The following is a 26,711-nucleotide window of genomic DNA, read 5'->3' as shown; positions in this document are numbered from 1 at the left end:
TAGAAAATAGGGTTTTCTTTTCCTTTTTTAAGAAAAAAGATATTTTTTTATTAAATGAAAAAAAACCATAAATGTTTTTTCACAACATATCTGTAAGCACAACCCGATACATTGGCTGGTTGACGGCCCAAAACATAAATTCAACCGATTATTTGGTCGGTTTTTTCGATTGATCCTTATTAATATACATTCGATTGAAAATATACATTTGACAATAACCGATTAAACAGTCCCAAATTTCTCTTTTTTTATACACTCTTTGGCATCATGGATTTAACGGCAAATATGCAATCAACTTGAAAAGAGAGTTCAGTTTTAACGACCAACATTTCCCGTGGAAGGATCAATTATTGGCAATCCTAGTACAAACAGGAGAAAAGAAAGCTGTGAAACATTAGCATAGAAGCTATCTTAAATTCATAGCAAATTCTTTATATGTTACACATGACAATGAATACACAACAACGACCCAACAGCTCATGTGTTCAATCTTAAAACTCTATGAACTACTACTAGTACAGTACAACCATTCTTAGATTTTCTAAGAAGACAGCATACAAAATTGCGAGTCTGCGACAACTTATGCCTTCATTACAACCATTAAAATTTTCCAAGCAAGAAATGTTGCAGAAGGAGAAATGAGAACTCGGTGAATTTCCAGTGGTTGAAGCTGCGAACCAACCTTCACCAGCGCTGAAGGTCTCAGGGCAAGTGACAGACAGCAGAACGCTTGCTGTCAATACCCTTGCACTAAATTTAACCATCCACCAGACGCAAACAATGAGGGTCCCTGGCAAGGGATACAGTCAAATAATATAATGCTTTACTTCTTCCGATTCTTGCTCCTAGAAACTTTAACAGTTCTTCTAGTGGACTTGTCACCACCAGTGCCCAATGAGAAGCTCCCTCCAGCATTAAACTCAAGACTACCAGAAGCCTGAAATGGGGAAGTGTTCTGAGGCGTGGCCAGATTTTGTTGTGCACCAAATTGAAATGGGCTTGCCCCTGCTGGAGCTGCAGAACCAAACATGAAGGGCGACGAAGGTGTGACAGTTTGTTGACCAATTATTGGAACTGTTGTTGCAGTTGCTTGAACTGTGTCCTCGGCCATGCTATCCTCCATGGTCATCTGATCATTATGTACAACAGGAGATGAAGCAAATGCAAAGCCATTATTACTGTTACCAAACACAGGCTGTGAAGGTGGTCCAGGTGCTGCTCCAGCAGAAGTAAACGAGAAAACTGAACTTGATGAGGCACCAGCAGACATTCCAAAGCCCATAGATGCACTGTTAGCTGAAGCTGCTCCAAAGGCAAACCCAGTTGAGGACGATGATGCAGTAGTAAGTGCCGTAGTAAGTGTAGTGCCAAAATTAGGAGATTTGGGGGCTTGCCAATTGGAGCCAAACAAGCTCGAACTAGTGCTACTGCTGGTGCTTATGGAATTGGCCTCTGACAACATAGTAGTAGGATTCATCCCAAAACTAGCGCCAGAGTCAAATGGATTAGCTGCAGCAGACAAACCGAATAAAGAATTTCCAGAAGAGAAGTTTGTACTCCCGGCCAACTGAATTGACGGAGATGATGCAGAGGAACTTAATTGATTGGGCATGCTCTGAATTAAAGTCGTAATACCAGTCCCACCAGCAGATGCCACTGCACCTCCAGTATTGGATGGAGTAGAACCTCCGGACTGGTTAGTAGAAGCCAAAGAAGACGCTACAGCACCAAAGCCAAGGAAATTATTTGCAGAACTTCCAATTGCAGATGCACCATTACTTGTGTTACTACTGGAAGAAGACGTACCACCAAAAATATTGCTTGTCATGGCAGGAGATGAAAAGCCAAAAATGCTGCTTCCCATGCTTGACATTGCAGGAGATGAGAGACCAAAAATGCCACTTCCTGTGCTTGAGATTGCCGAGGATGAAACGCCAAAACTACTGCCTGCTGTGCTTGTAATTGCTGCAGATGAACCACCACCAAAAACGCTACTTCCAGCGCTTGTTATAGCTGCAGATGAACCACCAAAAATGACATTTCCTGTGCTGCTAATTGTTGCAGAAGTACCAACAGAAGCACCAGCTGAATTGCCGAAGTTGATGCCTTTGGTCTTGGCATCCACCGATTTTAAACCAGCAGTTGATGATACCTCTGAAACTGATGTTGATGCTACTGTAGAAGACCCGAGTTTAAAAATTGATCCAGGCATAGAGGGAGGAGCTGTAGCTGAGGAGAAAAGGCTGCTAGGACTGGCAGCGGCAGTGGTTTCAGCAGCACTTGCCCACCCACCAAAGGATGGAGTAAAGCCAGCAGATAATGATTGACTGTGAACATTATTTGAAACTGAAGATTGAACGTGAGAAGTGAAGGAAGATGGAGTATCAGTAATGGATCCATTGTTTATACCTCCACTATTGGCAGGGTTGCCAAAAGAGAAAACACTGGTGGAAGATGAGGTAGATGGGACTGATGGAAGAGAAGTTTCATGTGCTCTGAATGAAACTCCACTCTTCAAAGTAATTTTGTCATCAGATTTCTCCAAAGCAGACGCTTTTGGCCCAGAATCAGACACACCAGCAGCAACAAAAGCAAAACTGCATAGGAAAGGGGAAGAAAGATAAATAAAAAAAAAAAGAGCAATGTGAGCACATTCAATAAGTAGATGACATTATACCAGATGAAGTTAGAACACCGTAAACACTTAAAATCGAGAAGAACAATGATGCCTCTAATTATTCAGTCGACTATCCCACCATATCGTAAACTATTAAGATATACAAATATGCTCTAATTTTAAGTTAAAATAGCTTTAATTTGGGCCAGTTAGGCATTCTGTAACTTATTGAAAATGCTGCTGGATCATGCTTGTAAAAGCTACAGGGAGAATTATCTTTATAACTGCATAAAAAGGTCACTAATTTGTCAGTGCATGCTTATCGAAAAATGGAACTGAATAAAGCATTTTTAACTAATAAAGAAAAATTACTGTCAGCATATGTTTTTAAAATTTTTCCTTCAGTAATGATTGCTAGATGCCAAGACAAACATGTCAATGCACACCAGAAAACAGAACAAAGCATTGAACTGTATGAAGGTTATTATGGAATAATTAAAAAGCCAAAAGATATGCCATAGTTGACATCATCATCATCATAGACTTTACCCTCCAAACTATTTTGCGAAAATATACATGAATCCATTGAGAAATTAGAGAGAGTCCATCACATAAATTCTCCATTGCCAAAAATAAATACAAGGGAACATAAACAAAAGACAATTCACACCAAACTGGCCCTTATGAAGGGATGAGATAAAATTATAAGTAAATAGATATTGAACTTTAGGCCTGCTGACCTGCTAGAGCTTTCTGACCTTGCATCTGAAGAGACATTAAACTTTACGCCAGATGATCCACTCACAACTGTCGGAGAAGCAGAGCCATTTACAAATAGGGAAGATGAGGTATTAGGTTCCTTTACTGAAGGGACTTTCTCTCCAATATATTGTAAGGAATCAATGGACTTTGCTTCTTTAAGTAAAGAAGTTTCAACAGACGCTATAGTTGACTGAGGAGACCCCAAAGCTGGCTGTCCAGTCATGCAGGTCAATTGTGCAGCTGTGAAGGCTGGCGTTACAGTAACTGCAGGCCCATTAGAAAATCTTTTCTCAGTGTTCTCATTCCCTACAGAAGCTGTAAAGGGCTTTCCCCCAAAACCAACTGGAGGCTTCTCCATAGTTAGGGCTTCAGCTTCAATAGTCCTGCTTTCTGCAACAGAAATAGTTAACTTCTCTCTCCCATGAGCCATTGAAGATGATACAGCTCTGCTAGAATTGTCATCCTCATCTACATCCAGATAATCCTAAGAAAGGGAAAATAAAATTTTAAAAAAAATCAACAGAAATATAAATAAAAAAAAAAGGAAACAGAAAATCTTCAAGCATCTTCCTCAAGAAAACACTAAGATGCCCAGTCCTTTCAAACCCATGCACCAGAGTAGTAGTTTCTCAGTCTCTCTTTTAAGAGCTTTATTTTACTGATTATACAACTCACGACAATAAATATCCACAGAGCCATTACCTAGTCATCAGAAATTCTCTCTACATGGCAAGGAAGAAAAAAAAATTACCATAAAGAAAAATTAAAAAAGGATGATAAAAAAAAATTTAAAAAAAAACTCTCATGCAGAAGGCCCCTGCATTGGCGGGGTCGAGGACAAGCAGGATGTACGCAGGCCTTAGAGCATGTCCAATTCCCAAATGGTAAACTATTTTAGGTTTTTCAATTTTCATACCCCAAATTTAGGGTATGCCCACCATCCCCCAAAATCCATCAAATCACTATTTTATTCTCATTCTCCTCCTCTTCTCTCTTCTTTCTCTCCTCTCTCTATTCTTAAAAATTTTAAAATATTGATGTCATATTGAAATAGGGAATATGGGTTGGAGTGGTATTAGAATAGAGATCACCTAAAATAGGTTCTTGGGTTCAAAATAAGGGAAGTGTACCCCATTTTGGGGTAAGGATTGGACTTGCTCGTACCCCCACATAATATGTGAGGTTGTTTCCAATTTCCATGAATTGAACCTATGACCACTAGGTTACACCCCTGCAACTAGGCCACATATTATCTATCGATATAAGAAGATAAACCAATAAATTAAACACAGAGGGATGAATCTTTAAGGAGACCTAGTTACATAAAATAAATCGAATACTCTGAAACCACATCCGATAATGTTAGAAATAAGGTTATTACACAAATATTTAAAGAAAAAGGCAGAAGACATAAATACTAGAGCAAGCACGGCACTACCAGTGCAATTACATGATCATCTCAAACACGCACATACCTCATGCGCGCTCATCTGGAAAGCCCGTTTCTTTTGTGGTTGGGGATGAACTGTGTTCACTGCAAAAGTCGCACTTCTAAAACTTGGTACATCACCCTTGATTAACCCCTTAGTACCTATGCCATTTACTATAGCAGCTAACTTGTCAGAAGGAGCAATCATATTTGATGGGCCATTTTCTTCAACCTTGTCATGCTTTTGATGAATACGCTCTCCAGCATCGGGTAAAAAGTTGTCATGTAAACCAACTGGCTTCTTACCATCTCGAACGTTCTCCAAAAACTTCGATGACTCTGCATTCTCCAGGCTTCGAAGAGCAGGACCTTGTAGCATAGACGGTGACAACTTAGTAGGTGACTTGTCCCTCGAAGAGACCAAAACATCAAGTTGTTGAAGTATTTTTGATGCCATCTCACTGGACTTAGAGGGAATAGCAGTGGAACAACTATCAGGAACTCTATTATCCCCATTTTCTGATAACCTATTTTTGAAGCTCTGGTTTGTTCCTTCAGCAGGAAGCAGATTATGTACTAGAGATGACGATTGAGCAGCTTGAGAACCAACATTTCTCTCACGGATAGAAAGAGTACTTCCAGAAGCTGGCGAGCCCAAATTTTTTGAGGACAGAAGGCTTTGTTTCTGGCGAATTCTCCGTATGGGACCTATGGAACCTATATCATAGTCCAAGACTGAACTCCTCCTCTTTAAAGCCTGCAAAGAAATAAAAACATCAAATGATACTGTCTTTAAGGCCTCTACTAAACACGGAATAGTGCACAAATATCCAACAGTTATACCCCTTGCTTAGATCCGGAAGCCCTACTTTGTTCACGTGCCCCCTGAGATGATGACGACGCTCCATAAAACCCAACATCCTGGATATTAAGCATATCAATAAAAAGTACTAGAAATCTAAAAAAAAAAATAAATCAGAATTGCAATCAAAAACAGGGAAAAAAAATCTTCTCAGAGTCTAACCTTGAAGACAGCAGTTGAGTGGACTCTAGAATATGGTGTCCGAGCCATATTATATATTGCAGACCTGCCTCGAGATCTTGGCGTCACAAAACCATTTTCATGAACACCAGCGTGGTTAGAAGACCTACTCACAAGCGACATTATGGGGGCTTGGGTAGGCAATGTTCGATCAAGTGGTGCGGATGAATCCTCCCTCAATAGTTCACTTTGCCAATTAAGCATTGATGGGGATATTGTAGAAGGCCTCCGGTCCATGTAAGCTTTTGCAACCTCTGCAGGTGAAGCAATATCCTCATCAAGGACCTGAAAACAATTTAACCATTAAGGTGTAATGAGAGCCAAAGTAACTTGCGAAAAAGTATAATTCCAAAAACATCAAAAATCACTTGTACGTATCCTAAAGTAAAAGTATGTATAAGTCTTTATACACTTAAATTGACGACAGGAGTTCCAATGAGATTGCTCTCAATTCTATTTTCATTTGCTGGAGTACTTGGGAATTCCACCCTTTTTCCTTGAGGTACGCCCAAATTTGAAGGGCCAACTTCAGACCTTTTCTCATGTTTCTCAACAGTCCTTGAACGAAGTAGGTCAGTCAATCGATCAATTTCAGATCTGTGGAAATAATCATCATTTATTACAATTTCCAGAGTGGCAGTCGAAAAAAGTTGCATCATCCACAACCAGGAAAAGCAAAAAAAAAACGAATGCTACTAAATGAAAGCCAGCTAAATAAGATATAACTTTTCCAAGAAAGACACGTGCTAGAACATGATGTAGGAGCAAATCTAAGAAATAAAAGTTACATTTAAATAGAATCTGAATCTTGATTGCACGTATAACTAGCTTCTACGGAAATTGCCAGCCAAAAGGAAACAGTGAATTCCTTGTCATAAGAAACATGAATCACACTAACTAAAAGAAAATGGTCACCAAAAGACAAGGCTCCCGCCACTGCTCAATTTAGAGAGCACATAAGTACACATACTTATCCTCACACAACAAAGAAGGCTTTTCCTTTAACATAAATGTGTGGCCCCAATGTTATAATGAAGTAACCTTACCATTGTGCCAAGGCTCAACCTCAACATCTATTTCTGATTGTTCAATGGGGATGGGTATTCAAATTACTGCCTTTAGGGCATGATGAAGAGGAGCTTCACCTTTTTTCAAATAAAGAAATTATATTAAAAGGGCACCAAGAAGGTGCAACCCAAGCAGGAGAATTACAAACCAGCTAAACTCCTTAAGATACCCCCAGAGTAAAACTATAACAATAATCATTTTGATTCAATGTAAATAAATTTAAAAAATTCATGATGCTCTGTCAAGGAGGGAAGATGCATGCAGTCTTATCCCTGCAGTTTGAACCAGTGATGCTGATGCCTATGTTACAATGATGCAACTTGGAAACGTTGCCAAGATCGCCCTAAATCATGCAAATCAACGCAACATCAATTTCAAGCATGCTGACAGTTTCTACATACACAAAGAAGGAACTGTGTGGAGCAAGAAATTGCATTAATTTCTAAGAAAGTTTAATCAAATCAAGTTCTTAGAAAACTTGCCTTGTAAAAGTTCTTTGCTTAAGAATTTGCTCAAGTTCAATAACTCCATCTTTTTCTAAACTGTTACTAGGATAGTTGCATCCATTGATATCTCCATCTTGTGCATTTGAAGGATCCTTTCATACAAATTTACAAACAAGAAAAGCATATCAACATAAATGGCCCATGATGCAAATGAAATGTAGCTTTAAAGCCACATGTTATTCAAAGACAAAATAACTGGAATTTTCTTAGAAAACACCAAATGAAAAAAGTTTCACAAAACCAATAGCTAGTACAATACAACTCAATGGCATAATCAACATAAAAAAAAACATACACCATGATACGATAATTGGGCTCATCTCATTATAGCACAAAATTGAAATAGACGCATACACATAAATCTAACCATAAGGAAATTATATTTTCAAAGTAACTTGAAATCAAAATCAACTGGAAAATCCTACTCCTACAACCAATCTCCCCACAATGATCTAGGACTGACAAGCGAACACTCAAGGCACTTCCCCAACCCTTCGTGCCAGTACTATAATAAACAAGTAAAAACTTGATTTGTGGAGGCTTCCTAATGTGTTGGGTATCCATTTGAAAAGATTCTAATATGGCAGGTCACTGAATCATGAACTAGAAACTTTGTTAACTTCCCAGTTCATGACTTTGTCTTTAGACAATGATAACAGTAACAAGTTTCAGGCACAAAGTTAACAGCAAGAAAATTTTCATTTCACATGGCATCTAGATGCCATGCAGCTCAATACAATAGATTGTTGAACAAAATAATTAACAGAAACAGATTGTTGATTGATGCGCTATTGAATAGGTACAGGGACCCAGTCACAAAAATATAAAATTGGAGGTGATGTTCCATTGTTTCTACAAACAGTAGCATTACACATAGTTATTAAAACTTACACCGAAAACAGCCCCATGATCTCTGTCCCTTGTTTCCTGGTTAGCCTCTGATCAGAGAAAATAAAATGTGCCGTCCCATTAACAATTGCCAGAAAAAATAATCAGCACAAAAAAAGAGTTGAACTAATGAACTGCACTCACATATGATAATAAAACATCATCAATATACAGAAAGCCAGAAACAATATTTTTTATTTTTATCTCTTACTGCTCTCACTAAAATAAGAAAACTTAAAACTGACTCCTATAGAAAACTAATTTCAATCGTTAGTACATTTTACTCGAGCAACTCAAAATGATATGCAATAGATAACAGCATGTGAGGCAATTAAGATGTATTCACAGCACAGATGTGCACCAGTAATATCAGCGCATGAGGAAAGGAATCTACAAATCTGCTTTGCCATGCTGCACTGCTTCAAATTTCAAAACGGCTTCACTGTGTTTAAACTCTTAGGCTCCGTTTGGAGCTCTGTATAAGATAGTATAATATTCTTATCCAATGTATAATTTAATCATTGTATAATTTGATCATATCCGGTGTTTGGAAATAATATGATATTAGACTTGTATAGTATGAGATTTGTGGTAATATGTTTGGATTTAAAGTAAGAGTGAGGGTCTTTTTTGTCATGTTATTTCTTAAACTAAGCGCTTCATATAAAATAAAAATGAGTTGGGGGTGTTTTAATATTATACGGTCGGCATCGTATAAAAACCACTTTTGTATAAAGTTATACTATCCAGAATATTTTAAAAATCATTCAAACACCCGATAACTTCATTAAAGAATAATTTTATACTATACGGAGTCTTATCCTCCCATCCAAACGGAACCTTAGAATTTAAACATAACTCGTAGAAATACATTTACTTCTTAAAACTAAGTTAAAGAATGTATGGTGGCATTAAATTAGTAGGTATTAAATATTTAAAACAAAAACGGAAGAGAAATAATTAAAATCCAATCAGGCCTCATATTCAAATCCTATCAGACATAACAGTTCTGAATTCAGTAAAGACTAGCTCCCACATCAAACATTATTCTTTTAAGTTAAAGAGAATATGTCTCCACAAAAAAAATAAGCAAAATCCCTGAATCCGGTTACAACTTAGAATCTTAAACCATTTCCGAGTAAATGTTCCAAGAAACAAATAAACCCCAATACCAAAACTACTCAAAAACGATAATTCCACCCAAATTAATAAGATAAACAACACCCGACTGTATAGCACAAATAAGCATAAATTCTTCCCTAAGTTCAAGCGCAATAACAATGAACCAAATGCTTTCAAAATCAAAGAAACTGTTTTCCATTAAACAATGAAATTGTCACAGGAAACAACCAAAAAAAAAACACGAACACTAACCTGGCTCCATAGGCAACGGGTCTGGGGCAGGAGGAGGTGGGAGGCGCTTGCGGAAGACAGAAGCGAAGAGGCGGTGAGCGCTGTAGGCAATAAGCCTCTGTGCAGGATCGACCAACCTGGAGAGCCAGCCGTTGTTGCTTCCACCGCCGTTGCTATTGCTAGAACTAGGGTTTCTAATGGCGGTCGGTGGGCGATCATACGGCGTCGTATTATTCCGCCTAAAAGGCCGTTTTCGAAACTTCCCGAAACCCCCTCCTCCACCTTCGTAAGGATCCCGCTTGTTCTCTTCCGGCGCCGTCTCCATGGCTGAGAAGAAAAAGGAAAACTCACGGCTTTTATGTGTACAAAGAGATAAAGGGAGAGAGAACAGGACGGGAAGTTAGGGTTTTTATTCAAAAAGAGAAATTAAAAAAGATTTAAGAAAAATAATTCACAGATGTAATATTGTGTGAGATGGAGACCTGAATTCGTCTTTTCCGGGTCAGGCTTCCTTTTTTTCTCCAGTTAAGACTAACTAAGATGCACGACGTTGACATAAACAACTGTAACAGGCAAAGCGAAGGCAGTCGAAGTCAACAAGGTTTCGTTGGCGAGACAAATGAACGGTCTTGATTTGACTGTGAAGATTTCAAATATCGCCGGTTTTGTTTTTCTTTTATTTTAGTAGAGAGGTTTTGTTTATTATTTTTATTTTTTAGTGGATTTAAAAGTAATTAAATGGACTTTATCACATGCTGAGGATGGCCCATGAGAGTGGGATTATGCTATCAGGGGCGGATCTACTTGCATGATAAGTACTTCCAATGGTCAATTTTGTTAGGCTAACAAAAATCAATATTGAGTCTCATCTCTATTACATAAAAAATAAAGTTAAACATGTTTTTTAATACAATCAAATCAACAAAACGCATATCTTAATATAGTCACATCAACAAAACACAAATTCTTATAAATTTTTCCTTCCCACCCAACATAGAGGCTAACAAATTCTCATGCATCGATGTTGTCCACAACAAAACTACACCAAAACACAATCTTCTAATACAGTCACATTAGGAAAACACTATCTCCCAACACAACCACATCAACAAAACACAAAACTCAATACAACCACATCAACAAAACATAAAACTCAATACATATTTGTTGACAAAGACAAAATAACACCATTACAAATGCTTGCCCCCCTCAGTTTTTTTGGAAAATCCCATATACTATCAATTGTTTTTAATTTGCCCCCTAGTTTTTTGGAAAATACCCTTACACTACCGATTTGTTTCAATTTGCGCCCTTTAATTTTTTAAATATCATATATACTATTATTTTTTCAATTTTTCCCATTTAAATATAAATTTTACAAATCCGTCCCATTAAATTTCTTGAATTCTAAATTTATTAAACTTACTCTTAAAACCCACTTTGACCCCTTTACAAAATCCACAAAAACAAAAAGCGCAAACATACTTAACTTTGCTAAATTACTCTTAGCTAAATTGCTCTTTGCTTTTCTCTCTCGACTCTCAACACTCAAGTATCAAATACAACAAACTGACAAAGTGAGACAAATGACGGTGACGGCTTGAGTTCATTACGGATAAGTTTGTTAAAACAACACTTAGTCCTAAAAAAATTTACAAAGCAACACCCGAACCCCCGCACAAATTTTTGTCCCCCTTTGTCTGAAATTCGAGCTCCACCCCTACTTGTCATATTCCTTGACATGGCATCTCCCTAACCCCATTTTCCCTCTACTAAGTTATGGGTTTACCACAATCGAGCCATTAATTGGAGTAGTAAGGATAATGAGTATTTGAATCTCCTCCCTTGTTTTAAAAAAGAAAGTTTTGGGTTTACCAATCCAATAGAGGTTATTCTTTTCTGATCAGAAATCTCGGGATCAGGATGCTGAACTAAACGCATCGTTTTGACACAACAACAAATATGGGTGGAGCTTAAAACGACACCGTTCAGATAAAAATTAGAATTCGAAATTTCGAAATCCCTAACGCGGCACTATCTTGGTTACCTTACACGATTACCCTCAACCCCCCAAATTACAGAAACCCTAAATAGGATTTCAAGTTCCAACGACGCCCAAAAATGGACTTTTCATGGCGCCGGCGGTACCGCCGCTACGGACGGACGAATGCGGTGGACGACAGGATCGTCCGTGCGGTTGAGCACGACCTCCATCTCCTCCACCGCTCGGAATCCAACTTCTCCATCTTAGGCGCTACGGGGAATGTATACACTGTGCGCCTATCCACTACGCCTTCGTGCACGTGCCCTGATTTGATCAGACCTTGTAAGCACATACTGTTTGTGCTGATCCGAGTCCTTGGGGTCTATGCCGAGGACGAGTCTATTCGGGGAACGACGTTACGGCAGTCCCTGGTCAGTTGCCTACTTGGCACGCCTACGCTGCCGGAGGCATTAGCACGGAAGGATGTTCGGAAGACTTTTCATGCATTGAGTTCTGAAGCGAAAAATAAAAAGCGGCCAAGGTCTGAAGCGGAGGTGGAGATTCCTGAAGGGACGGTTTGTCCGGTTTGTTTGGATGAGATGGAAAAAGGAGATAAAGCAGTGGCTTGTGAGAAGTGTAAGAATTTGCTTCATGAGGAGTGTTTCTCGAAGTGGAAGAGGAGTAGAGGAAGCAACGCCGTCACTTGTGTCATATGCCGTGCTCGGTGGACGTCGGAGGAGGATAAGTATGTGTATTTGGACGCCTATGTTCGCGAGGAAAGCGGCGATGAAGATAGCGAGGATAGCATGTTTGGTGACGACGACGATGGCTACAGCGACAGCGACAGCGACGATGAAAGACGTGGCAAGTAGTTAGATTTTATTTTCTTTTTGTAAATATAATGTCCATGTTAGCCCTAGCATCTTTGGATTCGGATTTTGATTTTGGAGTTGGCTGTATTGTCATCAACAAACAAAAAAATCGTTGCTTGGTTGCTTGGTTGGTTTAGTTGGTTTTTTTTTTTTTTTTGAGGGAAGTAAGAACTTTTATTAAACACCGTAGCACAATACATACAGGAGTAGACTTCTCGATTACAAGATAAAAATAAAAACACTCCTACATCAAGGATAAAAGATTGGCTCAGAACAACAACAAATACCTCAAACAGGCTAAAATAGAGTTTAAACTCGTTTGAAGAGGAAGGCAGAGGCCTGAAAGCAGCAAAAACACGATTAAGGATTGCCTTGAAACCTCGCCAGAGAATGGAGCATGTACTGTCTTTACAACCTGATTCAGAGTAGACAAAAGACGGACGTCGTCGTCGTCACCAGATAAAGCCTCATCGTCACCCAAGAAAACCATATCTGAACGAGAGAGGAACCAAACCACCATATCGGTGGACGAAACCCTTAGATCTGAAGGAAAAACCATCAGATCTAGAGGGACAAAACACAGAACAAAGGAAAACAGACTAAAATTTAAAAATCGTCGTCCAAGAAAACCAGATCTGAACGAGAGAGGAACCAAACCACCATATCGGTGGACGAAACCCTTAGATCTGAAGGAAAAACCATCAGATCTAGAGAGGCAAAACACAAAACAAAGGAAAACAGACTAAAATTTAAAAAGTAGAGGTGGAGGTGGAGGAAGTAGAGATGGAGGTGGAGAAAAGTGGTTGTGGAGGTGAAGTTGGTTATGGAGGTGGTTAGAGAAAGGGAGTGGGGGTGGGTGTGGAGGTGAGTGGGGGAGGAGGAGGAGTCCTCCTCCTCCACGGCGACACTTTTTTGAGAAAAGTTGAGAGAGTTTAGAGAGAGAGAATTGAAAGAGGGAAAAGTGATCCGTTAATTGGTTTAGATGGTTAAGTTAGGTTAAGTTAGTTTTTTTTTGAACTTTTTAGTGCATGTGCATAGGAAGTCGCAATACACGATTAAATGTTATTTTCAATGTGGGCATCGACTCAGAATTTAACCGGTCCATGTGGTTGTAAGTATTACATGTGGACGTCGGATAAAAATGTCATTGTGAAAGTTATTGTTATGATTTTTTTTTTTGTGTGTGGCACATCACACACATAATTGCACATAAAACTACTCACGGAGAACCTTGCCCACCAGCACGAATGGTAACCAATTAGGCTGGCAGTGACATCGTCATTTGATTTAAATGCAGTGGACATGATGCATTCTTGCATTGACATATCAAAAGGGGTAACTAAAGTAGTGGAATTTCACTAAAAGCAAATTTTCTTAAATTAAAGATAAATTAAGAATCGAATCAAGCAAATTTAGGTAAAAGACCCAAATTCAACTAGCTACAACGACACCAGACCAACGACGGATTCAATATCTGAGCAAGAATCACTCATATTCTACTAAGCTAGGCATGATTATGATATATATTACTTTGTCAATCTACTCTTTCTTCTTCTCAATTCAGAAAGACAAAAAAAAATCTGCAGCAAAAATATATTCAAATCCATGATCAGAATTCAGAAGTCTGTATGATGCACAGTACAAGCCTTGAAGTTACACTAAATTCCTGGAACAACAGTGATCAATATCAGGTACTAAACTACTCTAGTAACCATCCAATAAGAGTATCATAGAGAAAGAATCAATTAAATGCTAGTTCTAAGAGTTACTAGAACTTGCCAACTCTCTTGCTACTCTTTCAAATCTTGAGTCCTGCTACTCTATCATTGATATAGCCGTCCGACATGACTCCTAAATTTAACCTGTCAAAGTAAAGTTAACTTTTTATTAACGTAAAAGGAAAATGTATGGGGTAAAGCAGCGAAAAAGGGATTATTTGATTTTCAAGAAAACAGCTAGTAGTAGTCCGTTTCATTGGGTGAATAAGCTTAAAACCATACCAGTGAGGTACAAACTGAGGATTACAGAAGCCACCACAATTAGCATCGACAGCATTCCCCCAGAACTGGCCGAGGTTTCCCTGTGCAACATGCATTATTCAGTTAAATAAGTACTGATATCTCCTGATGAATCAGTAGAAACGAAAAGACTACGATATATATCTCAATAAATCGCCCAGAAACAATATGCTTGCCAAGGGTATCAAAACATGACCTCAACCACTGTCTGTAGCAATGAGGACAATAAGCTGTGCGTGTTTTTAATGTAAGTTTTGATGTATTCCTAAATGCGCCTTTATGTAAAAGCTATATGCTGAGCCATAAATCATACTTCATTCATTTTTCATTAAGAAATCATATTGTTCTTCCAAGAAAAGTACAAAACAAAAATACCTGCTGACAAGAGTTTTGCTTGGGCCCGCCTGAGTTTTGAGTCCAAACCCAAAGGGAAAGAGTGGATCATAAGGTGAATCCCCTACATTCATGGGTAGCTGATCAACAGTTTTAAACCATGTTCTTGGAAGTTCTCCAGTGAATCCGTAGTCTCCGTAAAGAACATCAGTCACGCCTTGGCCTTCAGTCCCTGGTAACCATGCTGCAACTAGCGCATCTATTGATGAAACATAGGGCTCAATCACAATAGGTCTGCCAGAGATGATGACAACCACACACTTCACAGCCTCACAAACATTGTTGATGACACTTGGTCCAGGATCTACCATCGTCAGATTCATGCTGTCACCTTGACTCTCAGCATAAGGGGGCTCACCAGCGACCACAATAGCATAGGAGAACTTGCCGGATTCAACGAAGTTGCCGTCAGGATTCTCGTTGTAGATGACTTCGGTGCTTGGATCTACTGCAGCTTTTATAGCAGCAAGAATGGTAGTACCTGAAAACAAGAGTTCTATTATATCAACAGCTAAATCACAGCATGTTACAAAACCTTCTTATAGATGAAGAAGGTACTCTGGTCATGACCTTTGGCTTGGAGCCCACTCACAAAAAATGGTTAGAAGAGAAGGCCATAGTTTAGACCATGCATCTTCATCAAGAGTACACAATTTTACACAAAACTACGTCTTAAGAAAAATAAACAAGCCCTCCATCTCCCAGCTAATAAATGATGACCGGTACCAAGCCATTCTAACAAACCTACAAGTTTATGGAAGGGTCAAACTCCACCCACCATAAAGAATACATAACTGAGATTATCATAAGAGTGTCCCAAGTAATTCTTACTTGCTTGTACTAACGATTTTAAGACAACATTTATCATCATCAAATCTCTGCCTATTTAATTCACAAATAATTTTGCTAATCCATTCCCGATTCCAATAAAAAGGGCTTCATCACTAGAACAGGCAAGTGATAAGTTTCTATAATGGCCCAGAATTTGTAAACCGTAACCAGTGGCAGTGAGAGATGCAACAAAATTTGTCTATGTTTAAAGTCAAACATACCCCGTGTATAGCTGTTGCCACTAAATCCTTGCCATTGGATTGTCCAACCACCGCATTGGTAGCCCAAATTATCAGCATGAGTACCAGCAACTAGGATCTTTGGAACTTTTTTGGGAAGAGGTAGTAATGGATCAGTTTCATTTTTCCCATTCTTCAGCAAAACAAGCGACTTCCTAACAGCTTCCCTTGCCAAGTTTCTATGTGCCTGTCTTAGCAAGAGGGTATTTCATCAACTGCTGTACTTAGACCGTGATATATAAAGAATTTCAAAAGCATGAGTAAGAGAGATAAATCTTACAAAGCTACTCACTGGCCATATAAAATGTCACCCACCTTTCTTCTTTTATACAGTTCAGTTCCTTAGTCTTGAGCATAAATGAGGTTATTGAAATCAAATAATGAGGAAGAGAAATGACCAAGCTCAACGCTAAATCACTCTCACCAACAGTCAATAGACAAGAGGTATGGTTTATAATTCTACCATAACTATGCAGTGACTCAAAATTCATTGAAAGCAAGTTTTTTTGATGTGTCATGGAGAGCACCTTTAAGAGTTGGAAATCCTGTAGTTGTTTGGATTACTGACCTGGCTGCCAAGTTTGTCGACGAGCGTGAGATCAGCCAGAGGGTTCTCAAAGAGGCCCATGCTGAACTTGACTAATAAAATCCTCTCCACAGCATCATTAATGCGATCCATCGGAATGACGTTGTTTGTAACCAGATAAGTAAGATCATTGATGAACTCAGAAAAGTTGTAGGGGATCATGACCTGCAAAAGAATTTCAAGATTTCGAAAATCATTCACTGTCACCTGACTACACATTTTTGCATTCGAGTAGCATGGAAAAAAGTTATCTTAATTTAGTTTGAGAGAGTTTATTGTATAATGAGCCTAACCATGTCAATACCAGCCAGAATTCCAGCTTGGACAGAGTAGGTATAGTTTGCACGTGGTGGCAAAGTAATCCTGTCAATACCTTCCCAATCTGAGATAACAAATCCCTGAAATTTGATCAGAAGCACCAACTCATGTCAGCAAGAAATATCCAAATTCGTGTCTTGGTGGCATTAGCTCTCAAATAGCATGATCAAAGATGCCCAACAAAAGGTCCACATCAAATAAAGGTCTGAGGACATTTCCCCGATAGAACGTAATTTTAGTATAGTTAATCAAACAGCAGAACATAATATAAGATCCTAGCTAGATGGATCATCCAGAACCATGTATGGAGCCTCTTTTGAAAGTAGCACGCCTATCATGTTAAAGCATAATTTCACTAGATAGCCTCAGGGATCTAAATTTTGCCAATCTTACTCCGCCTGCTCTTGTAGCCGGTCTCAAGCTCCGATAAAGGAGGAGGGTTGCATTAGGTTGGCAGCCAGCGTAAAACTTTGCCAAACCTATGCATGAGTCAATGAGATTTTCTCATAGACTCATGTAGCCGACCCCAAACTTTTGGGATGAAGGCTCGGAAGAGGAAGAAGAAGAAGCCTCAGGGATCTAAATTTTAACATGTCAAAGGAAAAAATGCAAAACAGAAGGAAGATGTTAAGACAAGCACAAAAACAGAGAATATCAAATGATTATAGCTGTGAATAGTCTTCAAGCAGTGATAACTGAGATCAAGATCAGGACAAGTCTTTAGGTTGGCACAACCAGAAGGTTTAAACTCAGCGATGACCTGAGTGTTGGATTCTAATAACAGACTAAGGGGCAAGAAGAAAGGAATAGTTGAGTTCATCAACAAGTAAAATAGGGACAGCGTCAAAATGCACAACAAATGTCAGAACTTTGCATAAACTAGCGAAATTACAATAGTTGGGATGAAGGCTATTGTTGCACCAAATTCTGTGCAAATAATGATATTGAAATAAAAATGGAACATCATTTCAACAGAATATTTAAGTGGCAAGTTTCAGGGTTTGAGACCTATTCTCTATGAATACAGTGTCAGTAAGCAACTACCTCTAAACACTTCACTTGCAAGCTAACATAAACAAAAGAAGTACACAAATCACAGAAATTATAGCTTGCACTTAACCTTAAACTTAAGTGTGTCCTTTAGGAAGCCTGTAATAAGTTCATGGCTAGCATGCATCTTCACACCATTCCAGCTGGAATAGGAAACCATGACCGTTGAAACTCCTTTGATAATTGAATCAGAATAAGCAGGCGTGTGGATGCTAAGCAACCCATGCCTGTCAATGACAGTGTTGTTCTCATTAATGCCCTTGAATGTTCCACCATCACCGGCAAAGTGCTTTGCACAGGCAGCAACCTTGTTCCTACAAGAACTCGACAAGTTAGGAGGAACAAATGAAAAAGTATAAATGCTTAATGCATGTTGAGGACATGTGCAGGCATGATGAAGTGTGACATTTGGCTTTCAAAACACTTACAAAATTTACCCGAGCGCAAACGTAATGGAAAACTACCAAAATTTCAGGTAAATTTATACCATCTAAGCAGTGCACAAAATTATAATACTAACTTTCACTCATTCTAGCTTTGTGAGAGCCTAAGGCAAATGAAAAGCATATAAGTTGAGCAGAGCTAAGCTTGAGAAGTGGAACTTCTTTATTAGTTTGGTCTATGCATAATTATAGCTTTACCGATGAAATACATCCACTCATCGTCACAATGAATTGATTCCATGAACAAACATCTTTTCACTTCAGCAAAAGTAAAAGACAGGTGGAAAAAAAGGCTAAGCATAATCCTACTAAGTTTCGGATACAAATGCTTTTGCTATGATATAACTTTCCAATTTGATTGATTTCATACTTTCCACCAACAAATGGAACAAACATCCACTCATCATCACAATGAATTGATTCCATGAACAAACATCTTTTCACTTCAGCAAAAGTAAAAGACAGGTGGAAAAAAAGGCTAAGCATAATCCTACTAAGTTTCGGATACAAATGCTTTTGCTATGATATAACTTTCCAATTTGATTGATTTCATACTTTCCACCAACAAATGGAACTCCCTTTCTAGATTTAGCAGGAATTTCTCCTTGTAAACCGATTATGATATCCGTCATTTCTTCCACAATTTTGTGATCTTCACTATAGCTTTCATAACATCGACCCCACCTAGGATCTCTACAAACCTGCAGAACGCGTTACAACGAAAAACACAAATTTATTAGAAATTTTAAAAATAAAATAAAATAAAAAACAACAACGTTTATGAGTTGATATCACAGTATCCAATTTACCGCAATGCACGGAGCAAAGACATAGGGTATCCCAGTAGCTCTTGCTTCAATAGCTGTTGCAGCACCAATCCTTTTCACCAGGTCAGGATCCCTGGGCATCATATATTATTTATAATTAAAAGGTACTTTATTTAAAGACTACTTCACTGAAGGGTAAATAAGCTTGAATATTGCTGAAAACAACAGAAATTTTGCAACAATCTGGACCGTTACATTGTACAAAGTGGACAAAAGCTATAAAAAAAATTGATCACCTTGAATTTATCGTTTGAAAATTGACACAATTTATAATATCTAAGGACACAAGTGTTAAGTTAAATGAATTTAATCTAATTTCAAAATCAAAGCAACTTTTTGATGCGTGGGAATGATGGGAAGTTGCAGTATAAATCATGATACTCGATTAGATATAGGTGGTATGGCAGAATTAGGCACATGTGCTTCTACTCTATTAGTAATAAAATTGGATATAGCAAACCAGTATTAATCAGAGTCAGTGAAGGCTGACCCTTAAAGCCAAACAAGATTCATTACGGAATGGGACTTCTGTGATTTAGGTTACTTCAGTAATTCAGGCAAGAAAAGGAAATTTGGAGGAAACGGAGGAAAATCTAACGTCATTCCATCAAAGAGACACAGTTGATTTACAGTAGAAGACATTCAAAACTGAAAGATGACATGATCTAATGGAACAGAAATTTTAGGTTTTAAAGGTTAATATTGGCCTATCAGGGCATATGATGCAGATTTTACTAACTATTTGATGCGAATAATCATAAAAATGGTATGAATATTAACTTACCTAGTAGCTCCAAGCCCAATGTTATGTGGAAAAATTGTCGCATTATAGACATTATTGTGCCCATGAACAGCATCAATACCATAAATCATCGGAATCCCCAAGCGACTAGACAATGAACCATTCTGAATCCCATTTATCATATCAATCCAATCCTGAGCACTAGCCTCTGGACGTGGTGTACTCCCACCACCGCTCAAGACACTTCCTGTGCCATGCCCAAACACATTTAGCCTCGTCAATACCTTCTCCAAAAACAAGTCATTCTAACAACTAGTTTACACACACCAAATGAGAGTGAATCATCTGTTTAGGTTTCACTAACAAGGATATGCTGAATCAGTCTATTTCTGTGACCTGTAATTTATACAATAATTAAAAATTCATTTTGTAATCAGAAGAGAAGCAGAAAGGAAATTACTCTGGCGGTAAACCTTCCTCATACATCACCTACTTCATAAAGAGAACCAACAAGAAGAGAACCAACAAGAAGAAAAATCTTGAAAAATGCACTTTACCTATTGAGAAATCTCTCATTATATCAAAAGTTGCAACACTCCAGTCAATCTGAGCCATCTGAGCAATCTTCTCCTCCGGAGTCATCCTCCCCATAAGGTCTCTGATTCGAGCCCCCACCGGCTGCTCTGGGTCCTTGTATCTAACATATTCCGCACCCACTATAGCTGCCCACCAACACATCGACAAAACCCCCAACACTAGAACCAAAAAGCGGGACATCTTCACTCCCGGTGGCTGCACTCTTGGCCACATCACCAAAAGTCACAATAATCAGCGCCAAATACTCGTCTGTTTATTATTCTAACCAAGAAATGAAAAAGAAAATGAAAGAAAAGGTAACCACCAAAGAAAATCTCTAATAAAATCTTCTGTGAACAAAGAAAACACACATTCTTACTAAGATTGCGTTTATAGATTATTTCGCCTATTTAGCATCCCATTTTGTTAAAGAAAATAAAATAAAAAAGCCACTGTAAATCATCAAACTCCACAGTTCCTCTTCAGTTTCCACGATTCGGCAATACCCAAACTAAAAAGAAACCCAAGAATACTTTGCATCCTAATACAAATCCCACAACACCCACATTTTGCACAACAATCAGTCATTACTCGTGTAAACATAAACACAGAGAGAATCTTACTTGGGTGACAAGAAGAAACGAAAAGGACTTGTGGGTTTTGCTGTACAGTGAGTGAAACGTGAAACGACAGGTGGAGGCTTTTTCTTGGATTTATAGGCGACAGGTCAGTGGAGTAGCAGAGTGTGGTGGTTGTTGGTGATTGGTTGCTTTTTGGGCGGTTTTGTTCTTCATGGAGAAAAAGAACGTGGACGACAAACCCGTATTGGTTAGGGTCTAGCTTTGTGATAATTGTTTTTTGGGTTAAAAAAAACACAACGATCTTTGTTTTGTGTTATTATTATTAACTTTCCAATACAAGATTTATCTATTGATGAATGCTACCAATCCTTAATTTATGCATTTATTTTAACTCAAATCCTATATATATATATATATGACATATGTGATAGTCAATGATTATAAATACGGAGTTATTTAATGCCCAACACTCTATATGAATTAGAGCAAATCCCACCCAAAAAAACTTTCAAATCAGGGTGAAAATTATTGAGGGGATGGGGATGAGTAAAATTTATCCTTATAATTTTTTAGAATTTAGGGTTTACTCTTATTGATATTTTAGAGAGTTAAATGATGAGGGTTAAGAATGAGGATTGCTTGAATTAATATTTTAGAGAATTAAGTGAGAAGTGTTAAGAATGAAGGAGTAACTTTATTGGGATTGTAGGAAAGAGAGTTAATGAGGTTAACGAAGGAGAAATTTCCCCTCGCTTAACTTTATAATTCTATATTTTGTGATTTGACCCCTCTATTTGAGAGGTTATATTATAGGAGGAAACGTTAAATGAGGTTAAGGAAGGGGAAATTCCCCATCACTTAACTCTCAAACTCTACATGAGTATTTTTTGTAACTCACATCTCTTAATTCTTGTTAACTATAACTTCTATCTAAGTGATGGTTAGTCAAGATGATCCCCTCCATTAAATCTACAGTTTACTCTACTCTTTGTTTTTCAATCCAAGCAATAGCCTAATGCTTTAACCCAAGCCCACACTAAATATGCATTTAATTTGATTTTTTTTTTGTAATGACCTAAATTGGTGTTTTTTTTTCCTCTCAAAGTTGTTGATGGGAAGTTAAAAATCATGGTGAAGTGCCAACATAATGAGTCGAATAAATCTTATATAGAAAAATTAATCTAATCAAAGTTATCAAAATATGGGACGCAAAATTTAAATCATGGCAAAATCCCAATTAGGTTATCATAAAGTCAAAAAAATTAATATTCATTCAAGTTATTGCAAAATGTCAATGTCTAATATGGTTTTACATTTCTGATTATCTCTCTAAGATCATCTTAGGAAGTGATTTTGAAATTATGGATAACTAAAATAAAAAGAGTTAACAGGACTTCAAAAATTAATTCTTCTAACCTATGACAATAGGTCAAATGGATATGGAACTTCATAATATATTTTTCTTTTTTTTTGATAATTAGTGGGAAAAAAAAAATCACGAGTGGCTGTGGATCATAGGGTGGATCTCCATTAACCTTATATATATTTTCTGACCATTAACCTTATATACAAAATCAAGCATTAATGTGTCTTCGATGGCTGCCTTTGTAGGCCAAATCAAATGGGAAGAGTGGCTGTGGATCATAGGGTGGATCCCCAATATTCATTGGCAACTGATCTACTCTCTTGAACCAAGTCATAGCCAACTTCCTGTTAATCTATCATCATCAAATAGAAACTGTAGGGGCAAAGTTCTACAATCGTTGAATGATCAACTTGTCTTTCTGTGGGGTCCATTCACAACCTTGAGTCCTGCAAGCTTCACAACAAATCAAACCGTGAAAGCTCCTCAACCGGTTTGGGGGGTGCCGGTCGTGGAGACTCCGACGATCAAGTTAGAGTTTGTCGGAGATGGAAGACCAACTATGTTCTTAAGTGTTTTTGTCTGAGTATGTTGTCTTACGTTTTTTCTGTATTGTGGGTAAAGAAGCTCTCTCCCTCACATACGAAAAGAGGGGGTATTTATAAGGAAACAAGTATCAACCTCGGGAATTGTGTGTACCTTCCAGTTATTTCATTGGATCAACTTGTATGAAAGAGATGTATACGAAAGGTTTATCATATCGGCTATGTCAGAGTTGACAGATATCAAGAAGTAGAATAAAGTAACGGTATGAAATGATCACAACAGGCGTTGATAGAAGAGAGGGCGGAATTGTGGGCGATATTCCATAAAGAGAAGTATGTACGAAAGAATGTCTTACCTGGAGATGTAAGTCTGTCACACCTATAGATATTTGCTGTAGACTAAACTGATAGGAACTGCTTTACAAGAGAGGTAACTCATGCAATGACGCTCATACGAGCTAGCGCCATCACTATGCCTTGACGCCTATACATGGTCGCCAATACATGCAGATGTCTTGAAACCTGGTACCATTTTGCTAAGGAAAAGTTATCGTATAAATCATAAAGCAAACAGTTTGTAAAGCTATAAAGCTCCTGCAAATACGTGTCAGAGAAGGTGATAGCTTTGATGTAAGACTACTGTTACGTTTACTTAGTAATGATGTAAAGATTGTATATGGGCCTCAAGATGAACTTTTGAATTTGGGCCTAATTGTGGTAGTCTAAGTTAGAGGACCCAAATAGTCGTACCAGTTTTGTCACTAAGTGATGATGTGAGGCCACACCATTTTTGGCACCTACAGAAACATCAGTCACACCTAGCCCTTCACTTCGAGTAAGCCAAGCCGCCACCTGTGCTTCCATTGGTGCAACATATGGTTCAATGACAAGAGGTATTCTGGAGAGAATGATTACAGCACACTTGACAGATCCTCTTATGTTGATGATTATGCTCGGCCCCGGTTTTCTGGTTAGATTGCTTAAGTTGAAGCATATTATAAGTAATTTTCTAAATGATTAGCTATTTCAAACTAGTGGAATTCTTTGTAACAGTTCCATATATTGTGAAAAATTCAAGTAATGTCTCTTTTAATTGGTGCGTGCGAGCATACCTTTTTGCTTATGCCTTCTCTTGGTTGATTTCTAACTAGAAGCACTTTCTTACACTTCGTCTTTAGCAGAGGATATTGTATTGCAATCTTTCTTTCCGTATGTGCTCTGGTCACAATCTAGTTCTACTATGCTATCAATTTGAGCTTAATAGTTAATACATTAAAAGTATTAAGCATCTAAAAACCTTTGTCCAAGGATTAAAAGGTTTTGGTTTGCATTGCCTTGAACGCAAGAACTTGCTCTGATTTGAAACTGTAGTACAGGAGATAAGCATCTAATATTATGCACCAATTCTTTATTTTTATGTTACTATTGATAGTGTTCTGGCAAACAAATTTGTCACGGCTGTCAATTAAAACAAGTTCACTGCCTGTTGGGTGGTCATACGCATTGCAACATGTTGGGATATATTCATAATTCTGTTCATAACAGGAGTCCATATTTTTCTCAAATTTTCTGGATGACAAATCTTAGCTATATATGTACTGGCAACCAATTTTTGACTTGGCCTTACGTTGGCCATAAGGTAGTACTGCTACTTTATTGTCTCCTTATACTAGAGATGTATGTTATGCTGCTAGTAAGTAGATTATTTGTACCTAACGAGATATTTACTCTTTGCTGCTGCTGCTGGAGGTATGTAACCAGTTAACCATGTGACTTATGGTGTAATGCAATTGCTGGTGGTGTTCAATTCATCTGCAACTGATGGAGTATTGAGTCTATGTTTATATAAAGCATATTTGTCACAATCGACGTGACATGCTGTTGTACATGTACAATTGCCTGCATAACACTCAGATGATATTAATCATCTATTCTTGCACTGCCCTTGGTCCAAAAAGGTCTGGGATAATCTACTCATATCCAAAAAAAACAAGATTTGAGCTTTTTCAGTAATTATGAGGTGATGCATTCGTACGTATTTATAAATCTAGTTAAGTTATACCATGCCTATTCTCTATCTGCTCTTACGCAAGGCTGTGATATGGCATTTTTGATGTCGGAGTTGTTTCTCTGTTCTCTGCTTTCTCCCTTTTGGACTCTCTTAGAATTGTTGGTGGAAACACATAAACACTGGGTGTATTGAAAGTTTCTACAACATCTCAGTATTGTTTGGTTGAAATTCATGTGTAACATCACCCCTCCCTGGTTGGTAACCAAATTGGGCTTTGCTTTGCCATGTTATGCAGAGACTAGCTTTTGGAGTAGTAGAAACAGATACGTCCTTGTCTCCTTGAAGCTTGAAAAGCTTTGAGGGTAGAATATGGAACTTTGGATTTGCTTTAATATGTTGAGACTTCTTAGCTTACGTCATTATAAATCTATTTGATTTTGTAATCAAATCAAGTCGTGAACATTGAGCTAGTCTTGTTTGCAGGGAGCATACTGGTTGATCCTCGAGGTTTTCACAGGAAAGAATCTGTGGCTTGAGCACAAATCATGTTGCATGGTCACAATATCTTGTATTTCCTTCTGATGGTGAGGACACCACTCACCAGTGCTTTATACTTCATCCACAAGGGTCCGATTGATTACCCCTTGTATTATAAGGACAATATTTGGTTTGATTTTAATTTTTAGTAGTCACATTACCAATATTGAGCATATACTTAAAATTTATAATCAAAATACCTTGATATTATGATTAAGCGTAATAAGATTCCTATTACAATTGAACTAAGGGTTAATTATACTTTTCATCACTGAAAGATACGAGTTGTTCGTTAATCAATATATGCTTATTTTTCTCTTTTTAAAAATAAAAATATTTATCTATTTCCTCTACTTCCCTAGTGTTCTTTCGGGCGGAGGCTTATTGATTTGAATCCATCCTTCAATGCGAACAAGACGTGAACTCGTAGCTCGGTGTGGCGATATGCTTTGCCGCAATAATTGAGGTGGCGTTGAAGCTAGAGGTGGAGCAGCTGAGGAAGTTGTTGCCGAACTTAGGGATTGAATTTTGCCCAAATTTTGGGATTGAATTCATTCTAGCTTCCCACAACATGCGTTGAATTATCAAAGTCATATGAAATGCTATTGAGACCATCAAGAATTATCCAATCACTCTAACTACAAGATTACTCCACTTATCAGATGCAAATTAAAATTTGATTCACCCAATAAGAGACATTTATACAGCGAAACAAGATTGTCAGAGCCTACCACACCTGAAACTCCTCCTCATTGTCAGTTTATTGTTCTTTTCTTTTAGTTTTTTTAAATGACATGTCAGAATCTGTTGAGTTGGATGCCAAGTCATCATACACATAAGCACATCCAATGTTATAATGGTTGACTAATTGCCACATAAGCATTGACCCTGCTCGACACTGTAGTAATTCTAACCGAATACTCAAAAAGTCTCATTTTCGAAAATGAGTGATGGTTTTGTAATAAAAATTTTTTGAGTGCTAAAAATGAACAACCTTTATCTTTCGATGATGAAAAGTATAATTGACCATTGAACTAAATTGAAACGAAAATGGGGCCTAAATGTATTGTATTGTATTGGAATATGGGTTTTTCTTTAGGGTTATTTCAGAGGAAGAAATTGACAGAGAG

General features: G+C 37.9%; 3 protein-coding genes across 8 annotated transcripts; 1 reads left to right on the top strand and 2 right to left on the bottom strand.

The window, feature by feature from the left end:
• Nucleotides 1-385: 385 nt before the first annotated feature.
• LOC120005502 (nuclear pore complex protein NUP1-like) lies at nt 386-10,081 on the bottom strand. Of its 3 annotated transcripts, none has more exons than XM_038855152.1 (10): nt 9,687-10,081; nt 8,316-8,362; nt 7,401-7,516; nt 6,261-6,447; nt 5,833-6,135; nt 5,652-5,729; nt 4,855-5,565; nt 3,358-3,863; nt 1,807-2,597; nt 386-1,719 (listed from the first exon to the last, which is right to left on the bottom strand). In XM_038855152.1, exons 1-10 carry the CDS (start codon nt 9,988-9,990, stop codon nt 824-826), a joined length of 3,939 nt encoding a protein of 1,312 aa, XP_038711080.1. In that variant the 5' UTR covers nt 9,991-10,081; the 3' UTR covers nt 386-823. The 3 variants fall into 3 exon arrangements, with proteins under 3 accessions (XP_038711080.1, XP_038711079.1, XP_038711078.1); XM_038855151.1 differs by having other exon boundaries at nt 386-1,980; nt 2,029-2,597; XM_038855150.1 differs by having other exon boundaries at nt 386-2,597.
• A 1,617-nt stretch (nt 10,082-11,698) lies between these two features.
• On the top strand, nt 11,699-12,651 carry LOC120005510 (mitogen-activated protein kinase kinase kinase 1-like). Its single transcript, XM_038855175.1, has one exon. It carries the CDS (start codon nt 11,787-11,789, stop codon nt 12,519-12,521), a length of 735 nt encoding a protein of 244 aa, XP_038711103.1. The 5' UTR covers nt 11,699-11,786; the 3' UTR covers nt 12,522-12,651.
• A 1,451-nt stretch (nt 12,652-14,102) lies between these two features.
• LOC120005505 (beta-glucosidase BoGH3B-like) lies at nt 14,103-21,384 on the bottom strand. Of its 4 annotated transcripts, XM_038855164.1 has the most exons (13): nt 21,168-21,384; nt 20,916-20,918; nt 20,526-20,826; nt 20,011-20,215; nt 19,209-19,299; nt 18,955-19,100; nt 18,027-18,270; nt 16,882-16,986; nt 16,571-16,753; nt 15,985-16,189; nt 14,915-15,413; nt 14,522-14,601; nt 14,103-14,383 (listed from the first exon to the last, which is right to left on the bottom strand). In XM_038855164.1, the coding sequence occupies exons 3-13, from the start codon at nt 20,776-20,778 to the stop codon at nt 14,379-14,381; spliced, it is 2,016 nt and encodes a 671-aa protein (XP_038711092.1). In that variant the 5' UTR covers nt 20,779-20,826; nt 20,916-20,918; nt 21,168-21,384; the 3' UTR covers nt 14,103-14,378. The 4 variants fall into 4 exon arrangements, with proteins under 4 accessions (XP_038711092.1, XP_038711094.1, XP_038711095.1 ...); XM_038855166.1 differs by lacking the exon at nt 20,916-20,918 and having other exon boundaries at nt 20,526-20,767; XM_038855167.1 differs by lacking the exon at nt 20,916-20,918 and having other exon boundaries at nt 20,526-20,760.
• Between the last annotated feature and the right edge of the window lie 5,327 nt (nt 21,385-26,711).

This window comes from Tripterygium wilfordii, chromosome 9, assembly GCF_013401445.1.
Source record: "Tripterygium wilfordii isolate XIE 37 chromosome 9, ASM1340144v1, whole genome shotgun sequence".
NCBI classification, from domain to species: Eukaryota; Viridiplantae; Streptophyta; class Magnoliopsida; order Celastrales; family Celastraceae; genus Tripterygium; species Tripterygium wilfordii.
Note: the sequence above shows the minus strand (reverse complement) of the source record. Positions and strands in the feature narration are given on the sequence as shown.